Below are 20,946 nucleotides of genomic sequence, written 5' to 3' on the forward strand. Positions count from 1 at the left end.
TGAGCGAAACTTACCAAGTAAACTAAAGTAGTGTGTGTGTGTGACACAAATTAGACCACAGACACCCATTCTGTCATTTTGTTTCTTATAGATGGAAATGGTGAAAATAATTTATTCACCTTTAATAGTGAACCCCACTTTGAGAACCACTGATATATATACATGATACATATAATATAACGATATATAAGATATTGACTAAAAACTACTGTTTTCCCTGTGAACCTTCATGCCCAACATGGTATAGTAGGAGGTAGCAAATATTTTAGCTCATACAGTCATATACATAAGTAAATATCTTCAGTTTAAAAAGAAGAGATGTGGATGCCAAAGAAAACCTTGTCAATAAGCAAAATAGTCCCAAAAATAAATAAAAAGAGGTAAATAAGTAAATAACAGAAGCTCGGGGAAGCTTAGCTAAGTCTCAATGCTGACAATGTTCACAATGCCAATGCTAACATGATGCTTGTCAGGTGTAATGTTTACTATGTTCACCATCTTAACTTTGATAACTTTTGCTAATAAGCACTAAAACAAAGTACAGCTGAGGGGAACATGAACATCTGCCCCACATTTCAAAGCAATCCATCCATAACACTGGTATCCATTGAGCCATGCCACTAGCCCTGCTAAAAAGTGTGAATGTCCGCTATCTAATCTGTGGGTGTGGATCCATCACAAATATTTGCAGGGCCTCCCTCTCTCCCTCTTTCTCTCCTGGAGCGGCAGGGTGGCTGCCAAGAATGGGACCGAAGGTCAGGGTTATGTTCAGTCCCCTTCCTGCCCCCCTCCAACTCCGGCCTCCTTAGCCTCTGTCGGCCTCCAGACAGACAGCCTGGGAGATGGAGGAGGAGGAGGAGGGTGCAGAGGGTCATGGCCTCAGCGGTGCAGTCACTTGGCCAGAGAGTGTGTGTATGAGAGAATGCACTGTGTGGGCGTTTATGTGTGTGTATCTTGCACTGTATCACCTCTTCCCCTTCGTGTGTCTTATTTTTGAGGACGAGGCAGGCGCTGCAAAATGTTTGTTAGATATATATGTGTGTGTGTGTGTGTGTGTGTGTGTGTTGTGCATGAGGAGAGACAGAGTGTGTGGGCGTTAAAGAGGCAAAGGTCAAGGTTTTAGAGGTTCACTTGGCTGAGGCTTGTTCCCTCCAAACCTCGCACCAGCGAAATATGCTGTGGTGAACAAAGTGAAGCTGTCTATCTAAACACTATCTCCTAAACAATTGCAACAGCAGCCCATAATTTTATAAAAGTAATATAAATATACAATATATCATGTTTTACAAGTTCACGAGTGCATGAGGCACAGGAAAAATGAGAGCAAACTTACACGAATATTAGTTTAATAATCGCGGGAACAATTATTGTTTTTCATTTCGCTGAAGCAATTCATTGTTGATGTCCTATTTCTTTGGGTATGGGTTGAGCTGACCAAAGTGCTTTGTACCCACTAATAACTGTCCATCAATCTTTTTGTCATGATATAATACAGCCTGTCACTCGCTCTTGTTAAAAAAACATTAACTCTCTGTGTTGTAACATTATAAGGCTGCTTCTGCTATGAGCCCTCACCAAGCTTTGGCTTTAGAAGTCTTAACTGACAAGGGCGGCAGGCCAAGCTAAACGAGTTATGCTCTTACTTTACTGGATGTGAATATCCCAGGAGGGTTTTCGCAAAGTGGAGAGCTTTACTTTTGTTGGAAGGCTCCCTTGTTATGACACTTTGACCCTGTTCCTGATTAGTCTCTCAAGGGTTTGAATTTTGGAGGAGTTTTCACTCCTTTTTTTTTCAGCAACAAAGCCTCTCTGAAAACACTGGCCCCCTGCCTATAGCCAACCGCGATACCGAATCTTTGGGCTCTGGAGATGATGTTTCAACCGCATCCTGACAACAAACAAAATAACTTGTGTTGCGGTTAGAGGACTCTTGCAGCCTATGTACCTTATAGCTTCCATAAATCAGGCTTTGGATTCATGCATGTACAAAAGGGGTCGAGGGGGGACTTTGTTTGGGGCTGCATGCGTCGACTAAGATTTTCCGAAGTGGAACATAGTTGTCACTCACAGTAACGTGCATCCAGCGAAGCACTCCACAAGTGGAAGTGACTGGATGCATCACAGCTGAGCCACCAAAGAAAGCACTGATGGAGTGAAAACTGCAAATGCAAATCAACTTGGCTTTCCTCTTTGAATGTTTCATGATTGCCCTTGCTGTGTTTTTAAGATGATTCTAATAACTGCTTGCAACAGCTCTGACATGCAAAATCATTACTCTTTAAATGCTGAATCATCCAGGGAGGGTTGAATGAGTGTACATGTATTACAACACCTTGCCAGAAAAAAAGAACAGTCATGTTTTGACTTCCTGTGTCTGTCTTCTCTTTACTTAACAGCTACATTTGAGTAACAGGGATTTATGCTCAGTAAACGAGTCTCAGTGGTAGTTGTGAGAGAATTGGAGAGCATTACACATTTGCTTTCCTTGACATTCTCCCAATCTGGACTGAGAACTGGAACCACCAACCTTTCAAGAAGCCTATCTGGCTTCTCTGTTTGGCTCCTAATTCCTAATAAAGTAACTGAACTCCAGCTTGCTTACTTTCCAGAGTAAGATCGAAGTATTGTGCCTGTGTGTTAAGTACAGAGCTAGAGACAGAGCATGGTTTGCCTAGCTTAGCATAAAGCCTGGAAGCAGGGGGAAATCAACTAGCCTGGTTCTGTCTGTTTAAAACATACGCAGTCATATAAAAAGCAGAGAGCTCACAGATGGATACATTTAATCTCTTGGTGTAATCGGTACACAAACAGTTTGTGGTTTTGTAGTCATATGCTGTAAGTATTTCTTGACAATCAACAGCTGTGCAGCTTCTCTAGCACAGGTTACCAGATATAGTCGAGGAGGAAAGGTTTCAGTATAGATCTCTGTAGATGCACAGTGGTCGCAAACCTGGCAACTTCGCTGTGACAACAAGACTGAGAAGATGCGCACAATCCCTGTAGCCAACTATTGCTTACCAAGAAATAGTTACACCACGTAACTCCCACTAAAACCACAAATGTTGTTTATACACTTCTGTTTGTGTATGGATTAAACAAATGAGATACAATGTGATATTTTATTAGCTTTAGTTGTTAGCAGGTGTTTTTATTGACATTGGACTGGCTGCTAGGGGTTAGCCAAGCCTAGCATAGCATAAAGACAGGACATGTTGAAACAGTTAGCTAGTCTCCTAACTTAGTTATTAATTTGTGAGATTTAGAAGTGCTGGTAGGAGGGTTATTCTACCTTTGGACAGAGCCAGGCTAACCAGCTGCTAGCTGTAGCTTCATATGTAGCACACAAACACATGCATGGTATCGACCTTCTCATGTAACGAATGTCTCAAAATATCAAACTGTTGACACTCAGACATGAGGTCGATCTTCTCTTCTCACTCCCAGAGAAGTAATTGCCAATCTATCCCAGAAAGTTAAACTATTCCTTAAGATTGGAACAACTTTGTTAGTATCCACATCTTTTACCGAAGGAATACCTCACGGGTGTGCACAGAGGTAAAATACACTGAATTTTTTATTTAAGTTGGCATATAAAGTATAGTGACTTACAGTAATGTCTTGCAATATGTGACCATGGACAAAAAACAAGTGTTCATGAAAGGAGTACTAGAATTTAAAGGGACACTTAAAAACCTGTATTATGTACTTTCAGGGCTTCCTTAGAACTCCATAGATATTATTGAAAATGTCATTATACAATGTGTTTCATATACAGCAAGTCTAAATATATGGGTGGAGGCACGCAAATGGTTGATTTCACTTCACTTCAGCCCACTAAAATCCTTCAATTCCCAAAAATCCCCTATACTTACAGTGTCCCGTGTTTTTCAAGGGACAGCTTGCAAGCATAAATAAAGGCAACGAGCTGCTTTTATACTTTTCATACCATAATGCATTCAACATATTTTCAGAACTCGTGATCAACTCTGCTTTTTTAATCAAAGTTCAATTCCCTGAGGCAAACGCTGATTTAAAAAGATGGTGACATGAAACAGAGTCGAGTCAGCCCAGACCGGCACTCATATAACTTTTTATGAAAAGGCTTCCCTCTAGTGAAAACGAGAATGAAATCTGCCGTGCACAATCCTCAGCAGGATGATCTGAAAAGTGCTATGGCTGCAGAGCTGACATATCTCCTAGGGGTAACCGAGGACATGCTGGATTTTGCCATTATCTGTGCTTGCTGTTTCTGCTGATAACCATCACACTAATGGATTTATGGGCCCTTGTGAATGTGTCATGCGTGTGAAAGCCCATAATCTAGCACTATTACCACAGTATGAAAGGCTGTAAAATATGCACAATATGGATTGATTGCTCTTGATTATAAATTGGGGGTGTTATCAGTTACCAGACATTGTAAAGGCTTTCATTAAAGCCACAAACTGTCAGATTCTGTTTCTAAAGGTAGACTTTACAAAGCCACTATGGTATAAGTCAATCATATCATATTGCTTATTTTCCAATGTCATATACAGGCTATGTCAGACCTGCCAAATAGCGTGCCTGTGCAGTTCTCACCCCAAATATGTTTGGCAGCTTGAACTCACTGTGAACCGTACAGGTCCGGGAAAGGGGAAATGTCTCTTTCCTCATGCCTCCGATTCGCCTCTCTTTCAAAAGAGCAGGCTTGCAAAACAGGCGCTTTAGTTCCCTTGGCAGTCTGCAAATTTGTCACACTGTCACTTCTTTCTGTTAAGCTCTGTGTTGTCTTTGAGACCTAATTGTAATGACAGTCATGTGATTAAAGTTGGAGCCTTTGAACAGAGGGCAAAAGGGGAGTAAAGGCGCACCCCTTTCGGACAGATCGTTCTCTCCATTTGTCAAGCTGTCTGCCCTCGTCCACCCGAAGGTTTTCCCGTGTGGCTGGACCGCCAGACAGATGGACATAACGGACAGACAGGGACACCCTTCCCCTGGCTGTGAACCCAGACTCACACGAACCAGACTTGATTCACTTGTGACTTTTAATCTTGTGATGTTCATCTTATCAAGTGGCTCGCTCCAATTGCTACTGAAAAGTTGAGTTTGTTTGCTGCTGGTATATGTTGTATATGTTGAGTTGTATGAGGTGCCAAAGTCTGATTTCCTGTCTCTGTCTGGCACCCAGCCAATCCTTCGTGTCCATGTCATCGGCTTGTCTGTCTGCTCACTAGTCTAGTCTAGCATCTGACCCAGTGTCTTTCGACCCACCTATCTCCGTCTGTCTCTGGTTCTAACTTTGACGGCGTGCTCATTTCAGGAAGTTTCCCCACTCTCTGGCTGTATCAAATGACTTTCAGTCATAGAGCTGCTAATCAGGAAACTCGAACCGCACTTCCTTAATTGGCTTGCTTTCTCTGTAGTTCTGTTTTTTACGCCTCAAATCTGCAGATAAAAATCATTTATGGCTTTATATTTATAATAAGTGCTGGTAGTGCTTCAGCTTAGCGGGATAAGACGGATGTGAAAATTGCCTGTACAGAACAGAACAAAACCTGTTAATTTTACAATTTATGTTCAGCACTCTCAAAAGGTATTATGAGTCTTAACTATCAATCTGTGGCGCACCAATCACAAAGTTGCCTAATTCTGTGACACCTCTTTATGAGGTTATGGGGTTTGATGACAAACAATACATTCGACAGTGTGTGTGGACCAAATCTATATAGAGATAATACAGGTAACATGATCTACTGGTGTTAGGGTCGCATGGGGACGACAATCTTTCTATTCTCCCTTTCCTTGTGAGCCACGAGCTTAAGCAGTCAAGTGAGTGGATTTATGGACCTGAGGCTTATGGCTTAATCACGATTGCTTGAATTGGCTCACTCTCAATTAAAATAAATCGGTTTTACTCCTAATGAGAGAACGAGACATTTGGGGTGGGGGTGGGGGGGTGGAGACAGTTGCAGAAGATCACTACATGCTCATTGAGGTAAATAAAAGCATTGAGAAATATCTTTTCAGTCCAGGCCAATGAACAAAATAACAAAAATACAGAGAAAAATCCTGTTTCCAGATAAAAGACCCATGAAAATGACAGTGACAGCCTCAAGCATGTTATATGTTTTGTTGGTCAAAGTTCAAATCCTGAACACCTCTAAATTTAAAAGTTAACATATCCTCAAAAAAGGGCCTCTTCCCCTTCCCTATTTCGCTCTGATTTTCTCTGAAAAACTCTTGCACTTGTGTAGTCGCTCCTTCTTTTTTTTTAAATTATTTTTTTTACTGTGTTCAGCTGTAAAACATTTGAGGAAACTTTATGCTTCCCCATTCAAATCTGAGTGTAACTGGAGGTTCTCCGCCGACCATAAAAAAGAGAGGGAAGGGGGAAAAATGGTTGAGGGCAGGATGAGGTTCTCGTCTCTGTGTCTTCATAGTGCGGGCTGCGGGCCAGGCACACTCTCATGCAAAACCTCATCCCTGCAACTCTTTTCTCTCCCCTTTTCTTCCCTCCCTCTTTCTTTCTGGCAGTAGAGTGAAGCTCCATAAAAATGAATTATGCATCTGAAAAATCTGAAATGTGTAGATTTCTACAGTGTACACTGGGGGAGACTGCATCTGCTACTTTATAGAGTTAAGTGTCTGGTGTCTGGATAGGTAGGCAAAAAACATTTAAGCATTTGAATTGCTTTATTTGTTCTTGATTCATGTTCAGAAACTTAAATGAACAGTTTCATGTTTTGTGAAGCACGCTACCAGGCTTTCTTACCGAGAGTTAGATGAGAACATTAATAACACTCTCATGTCTGTGCGGTAAATATGAAGGTGGAGCCAGCAGCCAGTTAGCTTAGCTTAGCACAAAGAATATAAACAAGAGGGAAACAGCTAGCATTGTTCCGTCCAAAAGTGACAAAATCCAGCTTCCAGCACCATTAAAGCTCACTAATTAATATGTTCTTTCGAGGTAATTTAATCCGTACAAAATGTAAAGTATTAAAACAAGAATTTGTCATTTTGAATATGTGTTTTTCCCAAGATGTTTAATTCTTTAACCAGTCACACCCACATATTTCAAGAAGGCTATACACCTGAGGTTTAATATATTGACTGCATTCATTTCATTTAGCTTCCGCTTTTTTTTATAAAGCGACTTACAATTGCTGTACATGTCAGAGATCGCACTAGGGGTCTTGCTCAGGGACACAACAGTGGATGGGTCACAGTGGGGGATTGAACCCAGGCATCTTATCCACTGCACCATCACCACCCGTTCAAACATGGAGGCAACTCTTTTTTCAGCCAACAGCCACTTTTTACAAACAAAACAGCTACAAGGAGATCACACACACATACACACACACACACACACACACACACACAAACACACACACACACCAAACAGATGAGAGAGAGCATTGACTTGCCATCAGTGTGGTCTCAGAAGTCTTCACATTTCTTTGAAGTCGGAAAAACTCCCACCACAATTCACTTGTAAGATTAACAAAAGATGTATTTAAATGACGGCTGTGGAGACAACAACACAGACCTACATGAAGGTTTATGGCTTTTTGACCCCTCCCAGATAAACAAGAATGACCTGACCCGTTTTGTGGTCAGGAAGGATACAACACACAAACTTTTAGAAATGCACTCTAGCTGGGGGAGAAACCGAGGCAGTCACAAACAGAAAGGCTAATAAAGCCCATGCCACATTTCCAAGCATGATCATTCTAAATAATAGCCTTCCTTGTACTTCGACTGAGGTTTGGGCTGAGGAGGGTGGTCATGGGGCTCCCCAATGTGATGGCAATGCACTAATCTGCCCTGTATGGGCCATTCACATGTGTTCACACCATTGTTTGCAAATTCTGAACAGGAACTGCAATGTGACCCAAGGGAATTGTAAATTTGGTTTGCAGAAACCCTCCACTAATTCCTCCTCTTATTTAAAAACAGCGTGTCCTTACAAATCCCATCACCTCTGGTGCTTCTTGTCTGTACTACTGGGAAGTATAATAAAATAAAATAAAAAGATATTTGGCTGTAATTGCATACAGATGTCAATGCTGAACACTGCAGAGACGCCACAAGCAGACAGGATGCGCGTACTGCACAATCCGTGTGAGCCTGGGAAAACCGACGGTTTCCTCGCCACTAGCGTTTATTTCCCCAAAACCGATCGGTGCTGTAATTTATTACCCCGGTAAACACGTGGGAATAGTATTTCAGCGCCACAAGATAAACAACTGCTCCGCTTCACGCACATCTCGCGATAGGGGACGCTCCCTCTGTGCTCGCCTATTGTGAGAGTTTTCCAAACCTCGCGTGATCTTGGAAGTTTCCCACGCCTGTTGTTGTGGCGTCTGCCCTTTTCGCTCTCTCTCTCTCTCTGTTGCTGCTGCCCGCCGCCTCCCCCTTTTTTCTCTGTCTTCCTCACCCACCCCCTTTCTCTCAGTCTCCCTCGTTCCTACACCTTCAGTCTACTTCTGTTGTCTCGGCGGATTGTTGGGCTGTGGGAGAGAAAGGATATCGCGAGTATTGGAGTTTTGGTGAGAGTTTGTGGAAGATGGCGCCTGTTGTGACAGGGTGAGTCTGAGATTCGGGGCTGGTGGTGGGGATCGGAGTTGGAGATAATACAAGTTACTGCCACGAAACAGCTTAATATTTGTCCGTGTGCTGGAGCCTGGGCACACCGCAGTGCTTTGGCCACGGGTTTAGTCGCTACAAGTCCTTTCTTTGTCTCAGTGTGTGTGCGTGCGAGTGTGTTTTTCCTTTCTTTGCCCAGTTAACGTTACTTGCCCGAGCTGACTGTTGCTGCAGTGTTTTGTGAGCTAGCCCCAGCTAAGCGATACTTCACCCTCGGTGGTCCCCCCCCCCGACAACGGCGAGCAGTTAGCTAAGTTAGCAGGCTAGCCAGCGAGCTAAACACAACCAGTGAGGCATGGGTTTAAAAGCAATTTGATATGTCGCCTCTTTTCTCCCGACTGGAAGCTGTAGTATAATTCCTGGTCCTGCATTTGTTTCCGAAACGTGCTGCCCGTGTTAGCCGGGCAGCACGTTTACGGATTGGCTTTACGACTTTAACACAGCAAACGTTAGCTGTCCGGTAGTGGACGTTACGTTAGCTAGCGAGTGAAACGTGTTGCGGCTTTGTGAGCAAAGGCATGCTTTTTTGTTTTTAAAATATGCTGGCTGCATTTGTTGACGCCGTGAGACAATTTTCGCTTCTCTCGGCGTGCTCGCTTGCATATTTAAGCTGCAGCACACAGCGAATAGCGTGCACTTTTATGACTTCAGCTCCCTGTTAAGTTGGACGACAGTGCTAGAAAATAGTATTCACTAATAAACACGGCGATATGCATCTAAATTGTGGAAGTGGATTAGTAATTAAAAACCCCGTATAACACTTGCTCTGGTTGGAGGGCATCTTTGGATGAAACTCACTGATAAACACCCACATTGCAGTGAAATCTACCCAGAAAAATTATCCTTAGTATATTAAGTCTTTAAGTTAACCCGAGCATTTGATTTACCAATAACGTTAGTTTGTCGTTTAAAGTCTGATAGTAAAAGTGACGTTTTCTGCCCTGAAAAACATGGAAGTTATTTTCCCCGATGTGCTTTAAATATTAGATAACACACAAGTCTTGAAATCCATTTCCCCCCATCCCAGTCAAATTCAAAAGTTTTTATCTTTGAGATGGTTACATTTTCACAAATTTAAAAAGAGTTCATTAGGCTTAGTGCTCGTTTAGTAATTGCTACTAGATAATGCATCTTGTGATAAGTGTATCAGCCAAGGCTTTAAAATGGGGAAAGTGGTCTTTGTTAACATTTTCAAACTGCCTATTGAATTGATAGCTGGAGAATGTCAAAGATACATTTCCTTGTGAAGCAGAGCAGTGCAGCCTTGTTTTCATCAGTAATGAAACCATATCATTCAACATTAATAGACTGCAGCCTGGGCCCAGTGCTGTGTTCAAGTGAGCTGATTGCCTTTACTGTTTTGGCTGGTCTGTAGAGTAAACCCAGATTAAAATTATTTGTCTGCACATTAGCTGGACACGAACCTGCTTTCTGAGGCTGTAATCCCCACAGACAGCTCAGTGGGTGACAGACATTTGCTGGGCATGTTGTGTGTTGGCAGGGGAAGGGGAGGTGGATCGGGGTGGGGGGGGGGGTTTCTGTGCATTTTCATGTGGGGCTTTCCAGCAGACCTGAACTGATTTCAGTTGAGGGGGTGGTGGGGGGGGGATGCAAGCCAGAGGGCAGGCGGGTCAGGTCTGGGTGGCTGGCCACCTGGCCTGATGATATCTCCAGATTCGTGTCTGTTTGGTTTTTCTGCAAGGGAGTCGGGGTCAGTGTGTGACAGGAAGAGAGGTTTAAAAGAAAATTAAAGTGCCATAAGGGGTATTTTAAGCTGATGGCAGGCCATGTTCACAGTAACGGTTGGAGGCATTATGGAGCCTGACCACAGCCCCATGGTTCTGGCTTTACACAGGGACGGGCTTCTCAACCATGGGGTTGTTCATGGTACTATGACTCTGTTGTAGTATTACAGAGAGGCTGTGGTTGTATGTTTCTGTCTTTGGATTAAAGGTTGTAGCTTTCACTGATTTCACTGTCACTAAAGTTGTTCGTTTATTCATTTGTAGAGGTTATTTGTAGGCAGTGCTTTAGTCCGTGTTGCACATTGATATTGTGTTTCTGCCTGAATTAGTCTGGAAGTCTGTTTATTTACAAATGATAGAAGAACAAGTGTGTGTGTGTCTGAACACCATTCTTACTGTGGCGTTTGATGCTTGATGTGCACGGTTGCAGGTGGCAGTTATTAATCTGACAATTCACAATAAACCTTTGCCTTTATGAAGCAGCTGTGATACACAATAAAACTACTGTATATTTAAGTATCAAACGCTCATTCCTTTGTAGGCTTTAAAAGTGGCTGTGAAGAGTTTGTAGTTTTCTTCTTCGCAAAGAGTAGTAGCTGCGGTTGGCTTGGATTCGTGTCAGTAGCAGTCGATTTCCATGGCTGATATTAAAGTGATCTTTTCGTAGGTTTTCCTTTCATTATGTTATATGCCTTAAATGTTATCATGAAGAATATCCTTTTAAACCATTGAATATAAATGTTCAACACTTTACATGCTATGTAAAGGCAATGACACTAGGGCTGCAACTAAGAGTTGGCCTATTTTCATTATCGATTAATCTGATGATTAATTTCTCACATCTGACACATTGAGACTGCTTGTTTTTTCCAGCCAACAGTCCAAAAATCCCAAAATACTGCTTTTACAATGAGATAAAACAGATTAACATATTAAAATGTAAGAATCTGGTACCAGCAAATGTTTGGCATGTTTGCTTGATTTGTGTCTCAAGCGATTGTCAGAATAGCTGCCAATTGATTTTTCAGCACTTGTGCGCTGTGCACATGTGTACATTAAGGTTTAGAGCAGTACATGAATGTTTCCACTAGGGCAAATCGAAATTGCGATTTGAAAGAAGGAAATTAGCTAATCGTTTAGACATTAAAATGTAAGTTAACTATAGACCCGTTTTAAACAGTCATGTAGTTACAAATGATTTCCTTGTGTCATCCTTGTGTGACAGATCTGCTCGCTAATCACATGCACACATGTCCTGCTCACCAATCAGAGCAGGTACAGGGTGTGTACATTTTCCAACAACAAACAGCACCAGCTGAACCATCACAGACATAAGAGCATTTTTTTGTTAACTTGATTTTGTTCAGTTGTCCTTGATTTTTGTGTTTCTAATATGGTTAAGTTGCTATGTAGTTAAATTGTATATATTTTTTGTCTGTTTTAACTGTGTTTATTGTTGATGTACGATTGGGAGTCTGCAATGGATGTTTTATTTTGAAAATTGACCAGATCCTCTGTGCCGTTCTGTCTGACTTCCTGCGTGGTTCATCTGCTCTGTGCTGCTTGGCGCGGCTTCTGTCAAAAACAGACTGGCAGTGAATATTGAACTTTAGCAAAACTTCAATAAAAAAAATCGCAAATCGAATCGTAATTGCTGTACCTGGCAGAAAAATCGCAATTGTATATTAGATTGTACTCTGCAAGGAGTGCTTTGTTTTGATATCGGCATTACATATCGGCCATCGGCCGCCCTGCTCTCTAAATATTGGCGTCCGTCATTGGAAAGCCGGTCACCACAAAAAAAAACCCAACAACAAACAAATGGGGGGGGAAGGAATGTGTTGCTTTCATAATCTTTACTGCTCTGTGCCAGAGAAACAGATGAACTGATAGCTGAAAGAGCAGCACTGTTCACCTGCGATGATAAAAGCATGAATCACTTATTTCAACACTGCTGTGCCCCTGGGGGGACGGGATTCCATTAAGCCCCAACCGCCTCCACCCCCAAACAGCTCCCACCCCCACCGCCCATCCTTCTGCCAAAAAAACAAAAATACAGGAGATGGAGTCTTTCAGGCCAAAAGCCAAGCGTCTCTGTGTGTCTCTGGTGTAATGATACCACTGAGTCTTTCTTTGAGATGCAAACCTTGTGTTCATGTATTTGTTAGCATGAGCGTGCAGTTTGAGCTCTGCGGCTGTGTTGAAGGTGATCAAGTGAGTGTGCGTGTGTAATGCTCGAGATGGCGAGTGTACCTAGACATAAAAGTTGATCTGCGTGTGTTTTGTGTGTACGCATGTGCACGTGCATCCATTCCCCAGGGTCCTCTCCCCGCATCCCTTTTATGAAAGGAGAAGTTCAGAGAGAGCAGCAGATGTCAATGCGCTGACCTTTTATGGAGGCAAGGGCTTGGGCTAGAGTTAAAAGACATACCGAGTTACCCCACCCCTCAAAGCAGCAGCCCCACGTCCACCCGTACACACACACACACACACACTACTGCTTTAGCTGCAGCCCTGATAGATAGGTTAACGATGGAGATGATACAAGCTACCTGATCTGTGTGTCACCTCAGTATCCTGCAGTCTCTAAAGCTTTTTCTATATCCGCCCAGAGCTGTGAAAATCTTCAAAGTGTGTGGTGTGTGTTGGCGGTGGGGGTGGGGGGTACAAGCCAGAGGGGAGCTGTACAGAAGTCGCAGGCAAAGCACCAAAGCAAATGTGCCACTGCCAGACATCTTTAGGGGGATTTATTCTGATGCTTACAGTAGCCTATTGTTTTGGTAGTTCATGCATATCCATTACCTCACATGATTGAAATATCCCCCCGAAGGCTGTCGTTTCATTCAGGGTTCAGATTCATCTTGTTCGGTCGGGTGATGACGGGCCTCTTAAAGAACCACACGCCCCCGTTGACTCTGTGTCTTCGTTCTCTTGTTTCCTCGTTCAGCCTGTTTGTATCTGCCTGTCTCGGGGGAACGACCGCAGGAGACACCCACAGGGATAGAAATGCACTTTTTTGCGTAATTTGGCTTGGATTGCCTCCAGCTTGGCACTCCTCATCCTTGGTCCTCAGCCACGTGCTAAAGTGTGCACAAACCTGGGCCAATATAGCATCGTAGCATGTCCCTGTAGTTTTTCACGTCTTCTCTGCTTATTCATAACTTCCATTTATTGGTGATGAATTTGAGTGACCTTTTAAGGGGCTTGCGTAGCCATTTCTCCAAGCCCAGTGCCTGACAGGAGGGTTGGATTTCTCACTCAAAAGCCATCACAAGGGGGACATTTATTTACTTGTGCAAGACTTGGAGTGTATTAGTCTGACCTCATACTTTTTTTTATCTCTGGCTCTTCCAAACAATCTTACTGCTGTTTGCCTCGGCGAGGATTGGGATGGAACATTCTGATGTAAATCTAAAACCACTGTGGTTTTTAAAACAGCCCTGGCGTCATGTTTGACAGAGGCCCAAGTCCTCTCGGTGTTGTTGTTGTTGGCGTCGGCTTCGCTGCTTAGCTAAGACAGGAGAGACGGAAAGCTAACGCAAGGCAAGCGCGGCAGGCGGTGGAAGTGCGTACCCATCCACTGACTCTTGTTTTGGAGCGGCTCTGCGTTTTTCTCGCGTTCGCTCTCCTCTTCCAAGAGTGTTTCCTCAGCCCCGGCGCTCGCCTTTCCCTGCCCCTGTTCCTTTTGCTGTTTGTGGCGATTACAGCTTCGCCAAGGGAACGGTGGTTTCAACTGTGTCAGCAGTTTTTGCCCCCGCTGTCCCTCCACATTCAGGATGTTTCATTCAGAAAACATGAACTGATTCCCCCTGTCTGACTCCTGTTTTCTTTCATTGAGCCTCAGTGAGCAGACTCTTACCTACTTCCTTTGTCCGGGCAGCAGAAATTTATGAAAAAGAGCACACTTGGGTGTGCTCCTCTCCTTTTTGTTTTTCCTCAACTACATTTTTCTCTCCCTTGGGATGACAGACCCCAATCTGTATTTTGAATTTGTCTTTTAAGTGGGGGACTTTCGCCAGGCCTTTAATATGCTGTATAAGACTAGAATATGCTGCTGTAAGCTTTCTGGAGAATTCACCAGAGAGCCGGGCTTAGACAGAAAAGCTTTATTTTCTTCTTCTTCTCTTGGCCCAAATAGTTGCCTTGTTGTTCTCCGTAGCGAGGGCTCAGAAGCACTGTTTAAGTGGCTCTCTGTTGTCAGAGCGTTCTGTCTGTTCTCTCCGACGACCACGCTGGGATCCATTCAGAGGAAAGTTACAAATATACATAGGATCTCCCATGTTGGGAAAGCCCCTCGTGATGCCGCCTCCCACGGCTGTAAGCAACTGCCACTATTACTGCGTTAGATAAGAAGGGAGTGGCAAGGGGTGAGCCAGCCTGTAGTAAACCCTCCTGAAAGAAATGTTGTTGTAGCCTTGGGACTGTACTCATGTAAAGTCTGCTGATATTCTCCGAGCACTATATCACTCCCATCCTCCTCTGGTAAATGGCTCATTACTGATAAAATCATTGCTCTGCTGTTGATTGATCCCTGCAAGCCTTTGAATTCCTAATCACTTTTTTTTTTTTGTACCACTATGCTCCAAACCTTGCGTTCAGCATGTATCTGTCATGTCTTTTAAATGCCACATTTCAGCCCAGGGTTTCTGCGAGCCAGCCTCCAGGGACACCACTGCTTGTCTTTGCCCGGGCAAGTGATGGCAGCCACAGGGGAGACGAGCAGCCCGCATCCCCCCTTCTGCAAGAGAGAGGCGCCGAGAGAGAACGAGCAAGAAGGGCACAAAAAGGAGTTATCAAGGGTCAGGAAAATATCCAAGGAAAAGAACAAAGAGATAGAGAGAGGGGCTGGGAGGACAGGAAAAGGCACACTGTTATCGCAGAATGTTTCTTTGCCTTGTCTGGTTGTTTAACTAAAGCCTAGTTCACACTAGGGCTGGGCGGTATATCGGTATATAATGTATACCAATATAATTTAGAGATATGAAATTAGACAATACCGTTTATACCGATATAGTTTGATGTTGAGTTAATTAATGTTTCCGTAAAGTCCTGCCAGCGTTTGCTCCTCCTTCATTCAGTGTTTCCCACACATACACTTTACTTCGGTGGGCCGCCCAGGTTAGGCGACACACTGTAGCATTTATCAGAGAAACAGTGATTACGTTACAAGTCGCGACACTGTGGATATTTTACAAGAGCGGACCAGGTAAAGCGACTGTGAACACACCAGTCATCTGTTATTTGTCAGCTACCACGTTGGTTTTGTTCTTAAAGGCTGCGTCGTCAACACGTCTCCTCAACGTGCAGCTTAGCTGCTGCTGTGAACGGAATCACGGGAGGAAAAGTTACTGATGGAGAAAGTCACTGAAGCAGACACACAGGGAGAGAGAGACGGTAAAGGCAGTCTTCCACTGCTCAGTAACAGCTCGACTCTACTCACTTTTCTTTAGTTTTCCATTGTGTAAAAATTGTACTTGTACCTGATACCAGGTACCTTTTTCGTATCACCTCCGTCTTATCTGTCTTTAAATTCTGAGTAATGTTGAAACGTTTAAACTTTTAATCAAGAGCAGCTGTGTGTGCGTTTCCGTGTGTGTGTGTGTCGCATTGAACATTACGTCGCGGCAGTTGTGTGTGGCGTCGCTATGACGACCAGCTAGATTGAGGGGCGCTATCTCTGGGTACTATCTGCAATGGAAAACGGAGCACGGCCAAACCGAGTCGAGCTGGTACTGGTAATGGAAAAACGGCATAAGAAGCAGGGAAGAGGTGTTTGCAGCGGAGAGGTCTGTGAGTGGGAAGGGAAATGAAGGAGGCAAATTCAATATGAGTGATACTTAAGATGTAGAATGAAGTATAATTAAAATGGTGAAATAAAAAACAGCTAAGTTACTAAAAATTGTAAAAACATGCCTGCTAAACCCCCCCCCCCCCCCCCCAGCCCGCTTAGCAGAAAATACCGATATATTTTATACCGGAATTCTGCCTAACAGTACCGGGATATGACGTTTTGGCCATATTGCCCAGCCCAAGTTCACACTACACGATTTTTAGCCCGATTTGCCGCTCGGCGACTGTCAGGCTTGTCAGGCTACTCAATGATCCATCAAAACGGCTCCCGACACATTTCTGACACATTGGCGACGTCTGCCAGATATCTAGCATGCCAAATATCTGGCGGAGTCGGCCGACTCGACATCCTTATCCAGCCAATGAGAGCAGGCAGCTACTTTTTCACCGCAAAACACTTTTTACTCAACTCACCTCAGCTCTCTCTGTAGCTCAGACAATCCCTGATACCTGAGTGTGCTAATCCATTCTTTCACACAGATTTTCTTGTCTTTATAATAACAAACAACAGCTGTTTTGTGTGTAGGTTTGCATCATTTCACGTTTCTTGTGTGTTTTCTTGACAAAACGTGGTTTGGAGACCAGCGTCAGGTGACAGAGTCACATAGTGTGAACGCCACAATGATTTCAGGACTCCTGTAACAAGACGGCAAGTTGTGTAGTGTGAACAGCACGGCCATAGGCCGACGCTGAAAATCATATAGTCTGCACAAGCCTTAAGGGTGCCGGAGAGTTTTACTGAAGAATCCGCCTGGTGGCATTCCTGTGGCGGCTGATGTCGGGAGGTTTTGGCCTGTGCTTCGAATCACAATGAAGTAATAGACGTGTGTGTCATTTTGTGGAGCAGTCTATTGATTGTGGTTGCGGAAACAATGCCCCCCCCCCCCCCCCTTTTTTTTTTTTCTTCTTGAAGAGAGTGATGTTCGTGTTGTGGTTGATCATCTTGCACTTGCGGCTGCAGTTTGATGTTCTCTACCGTTGCCATCATTTTGGATGCACTGCTGGAGAGTGTACGTGAGGTTTCACATGAGCTCATGGAAGGAAATGAACTTGTTTGTTTATTTATTTTTATATCTGCTGCTTTCTCCTAAAAAGTCACCAGCAAAGTTTCTCCATTTATCACCCTGCTGGATTTATTAGAACTGGACCTCAAATATTTTAACCTCAACCCAACTCGCCAAAGTTTCTGGAAGACAAATAAACCCTGCTTTGTCTTAATTTACCAGCATTCAACTGGTGTTTCACATTTTGGACAGAGCAGAGTATTTTTGCAAAGAAATCATATTTTGAAGATGAACAGGTAGCAGGAACAACAGCACCCGTCCCCATCATTACAGCAACACTGAAACCAGGCAGGCACTCGTCCCGAGCCGTTGCTGAACTACACACACACACACACACACACACACACACACACACACACACACACACACACACACACACACACACAAACGTGCAGTGGTCTCTACATTTGGTTTGGTTTGTGTAGGATCCTCTCACAGCATGTGGGCTAAAGGTCGGGTCTCGCTCTCTCCCTCCCGTTTCTGCCAGGAATTCTATTTTTTTTCTCGAGTTGCAGCGCAGTCAGTCCTTTGGGTGGTTTTTGAGGCTAGGGCAGGGCAAGACGGTGGTTAGTTTGCCCCGAGCTGGTGGATCAGTCCAGAGTGACAGCGCTTTCTTTTGGACAGTGCCATTTTACAATTCAGGCTGGAAAGATAAAGGCAAGGCTTGAAATGAGAAGCCATTTAATCAATGAGTTTGACGGATGATGAATGAATCAGCAGCTTCTTTTAAATCAACTACTCATTTCAATAATTATTTCAAACAACAAAATGCCAGTCAATCTCCAATTGTGAGGATTTCCTGCTTTTCTCTGTCTTGTAAAGTGAAGATCTTTGTGTTTTGACCTCTTGACATTTTATAGACTTAATGCCTAATAACCTGCAGGTCAGTAGTGACAAAAAGAGCTGAAGCGATTACTTAATTAATTGATGAAGGTATGTAGGATACCAAATTAATTAATAATGAGTTAAAAATTGTAAAAAAAAAAATTTAAGCAAAACACTTCCTTACAAGTGAATATTTTGCTGGTTTTCTTAATCCTCAACGACCACTGCATTGTTGCCTTTTAGAATTGTTATTCACTCTATATGTTGCAGGGATGCGCTGATATGACATTTTTTGTTACGCTTGACAAAATGTATTTATATTGTATCTGTAGTTGCTGTAAACCCTGTGGTGTTACTGGGCACTTTAGCTGTGCAGACTGAGTCTGTGGTGCTTTAGCAAACCCACTGGGTTTACATTGGGAAGGAAAGTTCCTACTTAGGAAAGTGGGGGGGGACAACCTTCAGTGCTATGAAGCACCTGGGGGCTCAGGTTGTCTTTGGCTTCAGCGAGGAATACTGACACCTTAAGGGTTGTTTTGGTTAATCAAGACAAAAATACTGGAACTGTTCTGTGCAGTGGGATCAATGCCTGGTGAAAATGAATGAGAATGAAATTCAGTAAGGAGGCAACAGGGTGGCGTAGTTAGTAGGAAGACCACCTTTCAACAGAGAGACCCATGATAACAAACATTTGCACAGAAACACTGAAACCCTGCCAGCCCCAATGTGTCGCACTGTGCTCTGAGCTTTGAAATAAAAGGAAAGATCATTTTCTCATAACTTTAATTAACTAATGTGCATGTACCATTATTTTAATACCAGAGTTAACCACGTAAGATTCGGGTATCACATTAGTCTCACAAGGGCAAAATTATAAAAAAAAAAAATTTGTCCACCGACCAAATGGCTAGTGAATGTTGACCATTGTTTTTTTGGCTGGTGAGTCTAAATCTAGCAGCCATTTGCATATTTTTCCAGCGTTTGGCTGGTGTCCGTAACTAATAATAAATAATTTTTTGTTATTGGTTAACCCACCAGTGAACCATGTTTCCATTACAGTGTCAGAGCAGCACCCTCATGTTAGAGAAGCTGGAACCAGATAATGAAGTAATGAATTATCATTTTTATCAGATCTTTACTACAGTTTCAGAAATGGTGATCTAATCTATGCAACACCATTTTACTTGCACACTAAAGAAGGCGTTTGCTGAATTGTTTGCGCTCATTATTCTTTTCCTTTTGTAAATTAAAACTTCACTTCCAGTCCACACCCGTTTGTTTGCTCTCTTTTTTTGCAAGCAGCATTGTATGTAAAAATGATTGAGCATTGGAAATGCATGCTTTTAAAAAAAGAAACAAAAGGGTGTCAGTGACAGTTGACACTCTGGCTTGTGGTCAGTACAGCAATTCAGCAGCAAATGTCTGCATGCAGGCTAAAATAGGACCTGAATTAGATCCTCACAGATGCCAGTGTGGTTATCACATCCTTTACCAGAACCACTACCTGCTCCTTCCAGTGAAGACCGTTCTGCGTGGGCTACAGTAGTGTTGGTGCGGTCGATCTCAACTATTCACAATCCCCCCCAGTGAATCATCAGCTCAGCAGAGTGAGACTGGGTGAAAGGGGAGCGGGAAAGGGGTGGTTCATTCAGGGTTCAAGGCTCCCTCGCCTCTCTTCTCTTTCCTGGGTGAGCTGTTGAAGGGTCTGGCTGTGGACTGTAGCTCAGGGGGCGTGGCGTGAGTGAGGAGATGAGGGGCGTGGCGTCAGCGGAGCAAACAGTCCACAGCTGGATCTTATTGGAGCTGTTCGGAACTCCATGGTTCCAGAGGTTTGTCTTTTCCATCAGGTACCTCTGTTGATTTTGAATCTAAGTACAGTTGTGGTTGAATTGTGACCCAGTTATATGCACTTTCAGTCCAGTACAAACTTATCACTCTTACACTGAGTGTACAGATATGTCTTAACTGCACCCTGACAAGATTAGACGGTAAAATTCATGTTGAATTCATCACAGAGAGATAATGCAGGTATAACAGCCTTTTTAAATTCAGAGACCTGTTCAGGGTTTTTGTTTTCCACAGAGTGGCATCAGTTATTTTTTCCTTGCATTAAATGCTAAGCTAGGACAGAGTATGATGTTGGTTGCTCCGTCTGAGGAGTAATAAGGCCGTGCTACACACTCACTGACTCTTGTTTCCTTTATTATCTGTCTGACTGAACAGAAAAACACTCATGAACTGAAATGAAAATGCACCTTCACCAACCCTCTCCAGCTTTACCCCCGAGCTTGAGCTCCATCAAACCCGGGTGAAGTGATTTAACCTGTTTGTGTTCAGTAATACCATTTTCTGTATTGAATCGTTTTGAATGGAGGCAAATCAGCTCAGTGACAACCCCCTTTGTAGGATCCACTGCGACTGGTCAGACGTGTCAGACACTTTCAATTTTAGAACGCATGTTATCTGAGGACTGAAAGGAGCCAGGTGGCAGGCAGTGTACAGAAAACGGAGTCAGAGCTGCGGAATTCACAAAGGAGACTTCATTAAAGATAGAACAAGCATCGAGGGAGTGTCCGTGTGTGTGAGTCCAGGTCGGCTCCACAGCACTCACTGGAAATTTCATTACTTTGTGTTGAGGATGTATTGCATGTGTGCACAAGTAATACACTTGCTCAGTATGTTCCAGCCTCTGCGCCAGATTACACTCGCTAATGTGGACAGTTGTTGTGCAAGTGAGTGTACGTCTAGATGTCTTATTGATTGTGTGCCAGGCCAAGATGAGTTTATAAAAAATAAAAAAAACACAAAAACAAAAAAAAGATTCTGCCCAG

At 43.4% G+C, this 20,946-nt stretch overlaps 1 protein-coding gene across 2 annotated transcripts in view; it reads left to right on the forward strand.

The window, feature by feature from the left end:
- The first annotated feature begins 8,368 nt into the window (after positions 1–8,368).
- rbpjb (recombination signal binding protein for immunoglobulin kappa J region b) overlaps positions 8,369–20,946 on the forward strand; it is a 50,339-nt gene continuing 37,761 nt past the window's right edge. The window contains exon 1 of one of the 2 annotated variants that reach the window (XM_038732199.1): positions 8,369–8,571. In XM_038732199.1, the coding sequence (XP_038588127.1) occupies positions 8,552–8,571 (20 nt within the window). In that variant the 5' untranslated portion in view covers positions 8,369–8,551. Of the gene's footprint in view, positions 8,572–15,156; positions 15,176–20,946 lie in introns of those variants that run through there. The other variant, XM_038732200.1, reaches the window with a different exon arrangement.

Source organism: Micropterus salmoides, unplaced genomic scaffold (assembly GCF_014851395.1).
Source record: "Micropterus salmoides isolate LMB-PRFRI ecotype aquatic unplaced genomic scaffold, ASM1485139v1 Ms_hic_scaffold_2, whole genome shotgun sequence".
In the NCBI taxonomy this organism is placed as follows: Eukaryota; Metazoa; Chordata; class Actinopteri; order Centrarchiformes; family Centrarchidae; genus Micropterus; species Micropterus salmoides.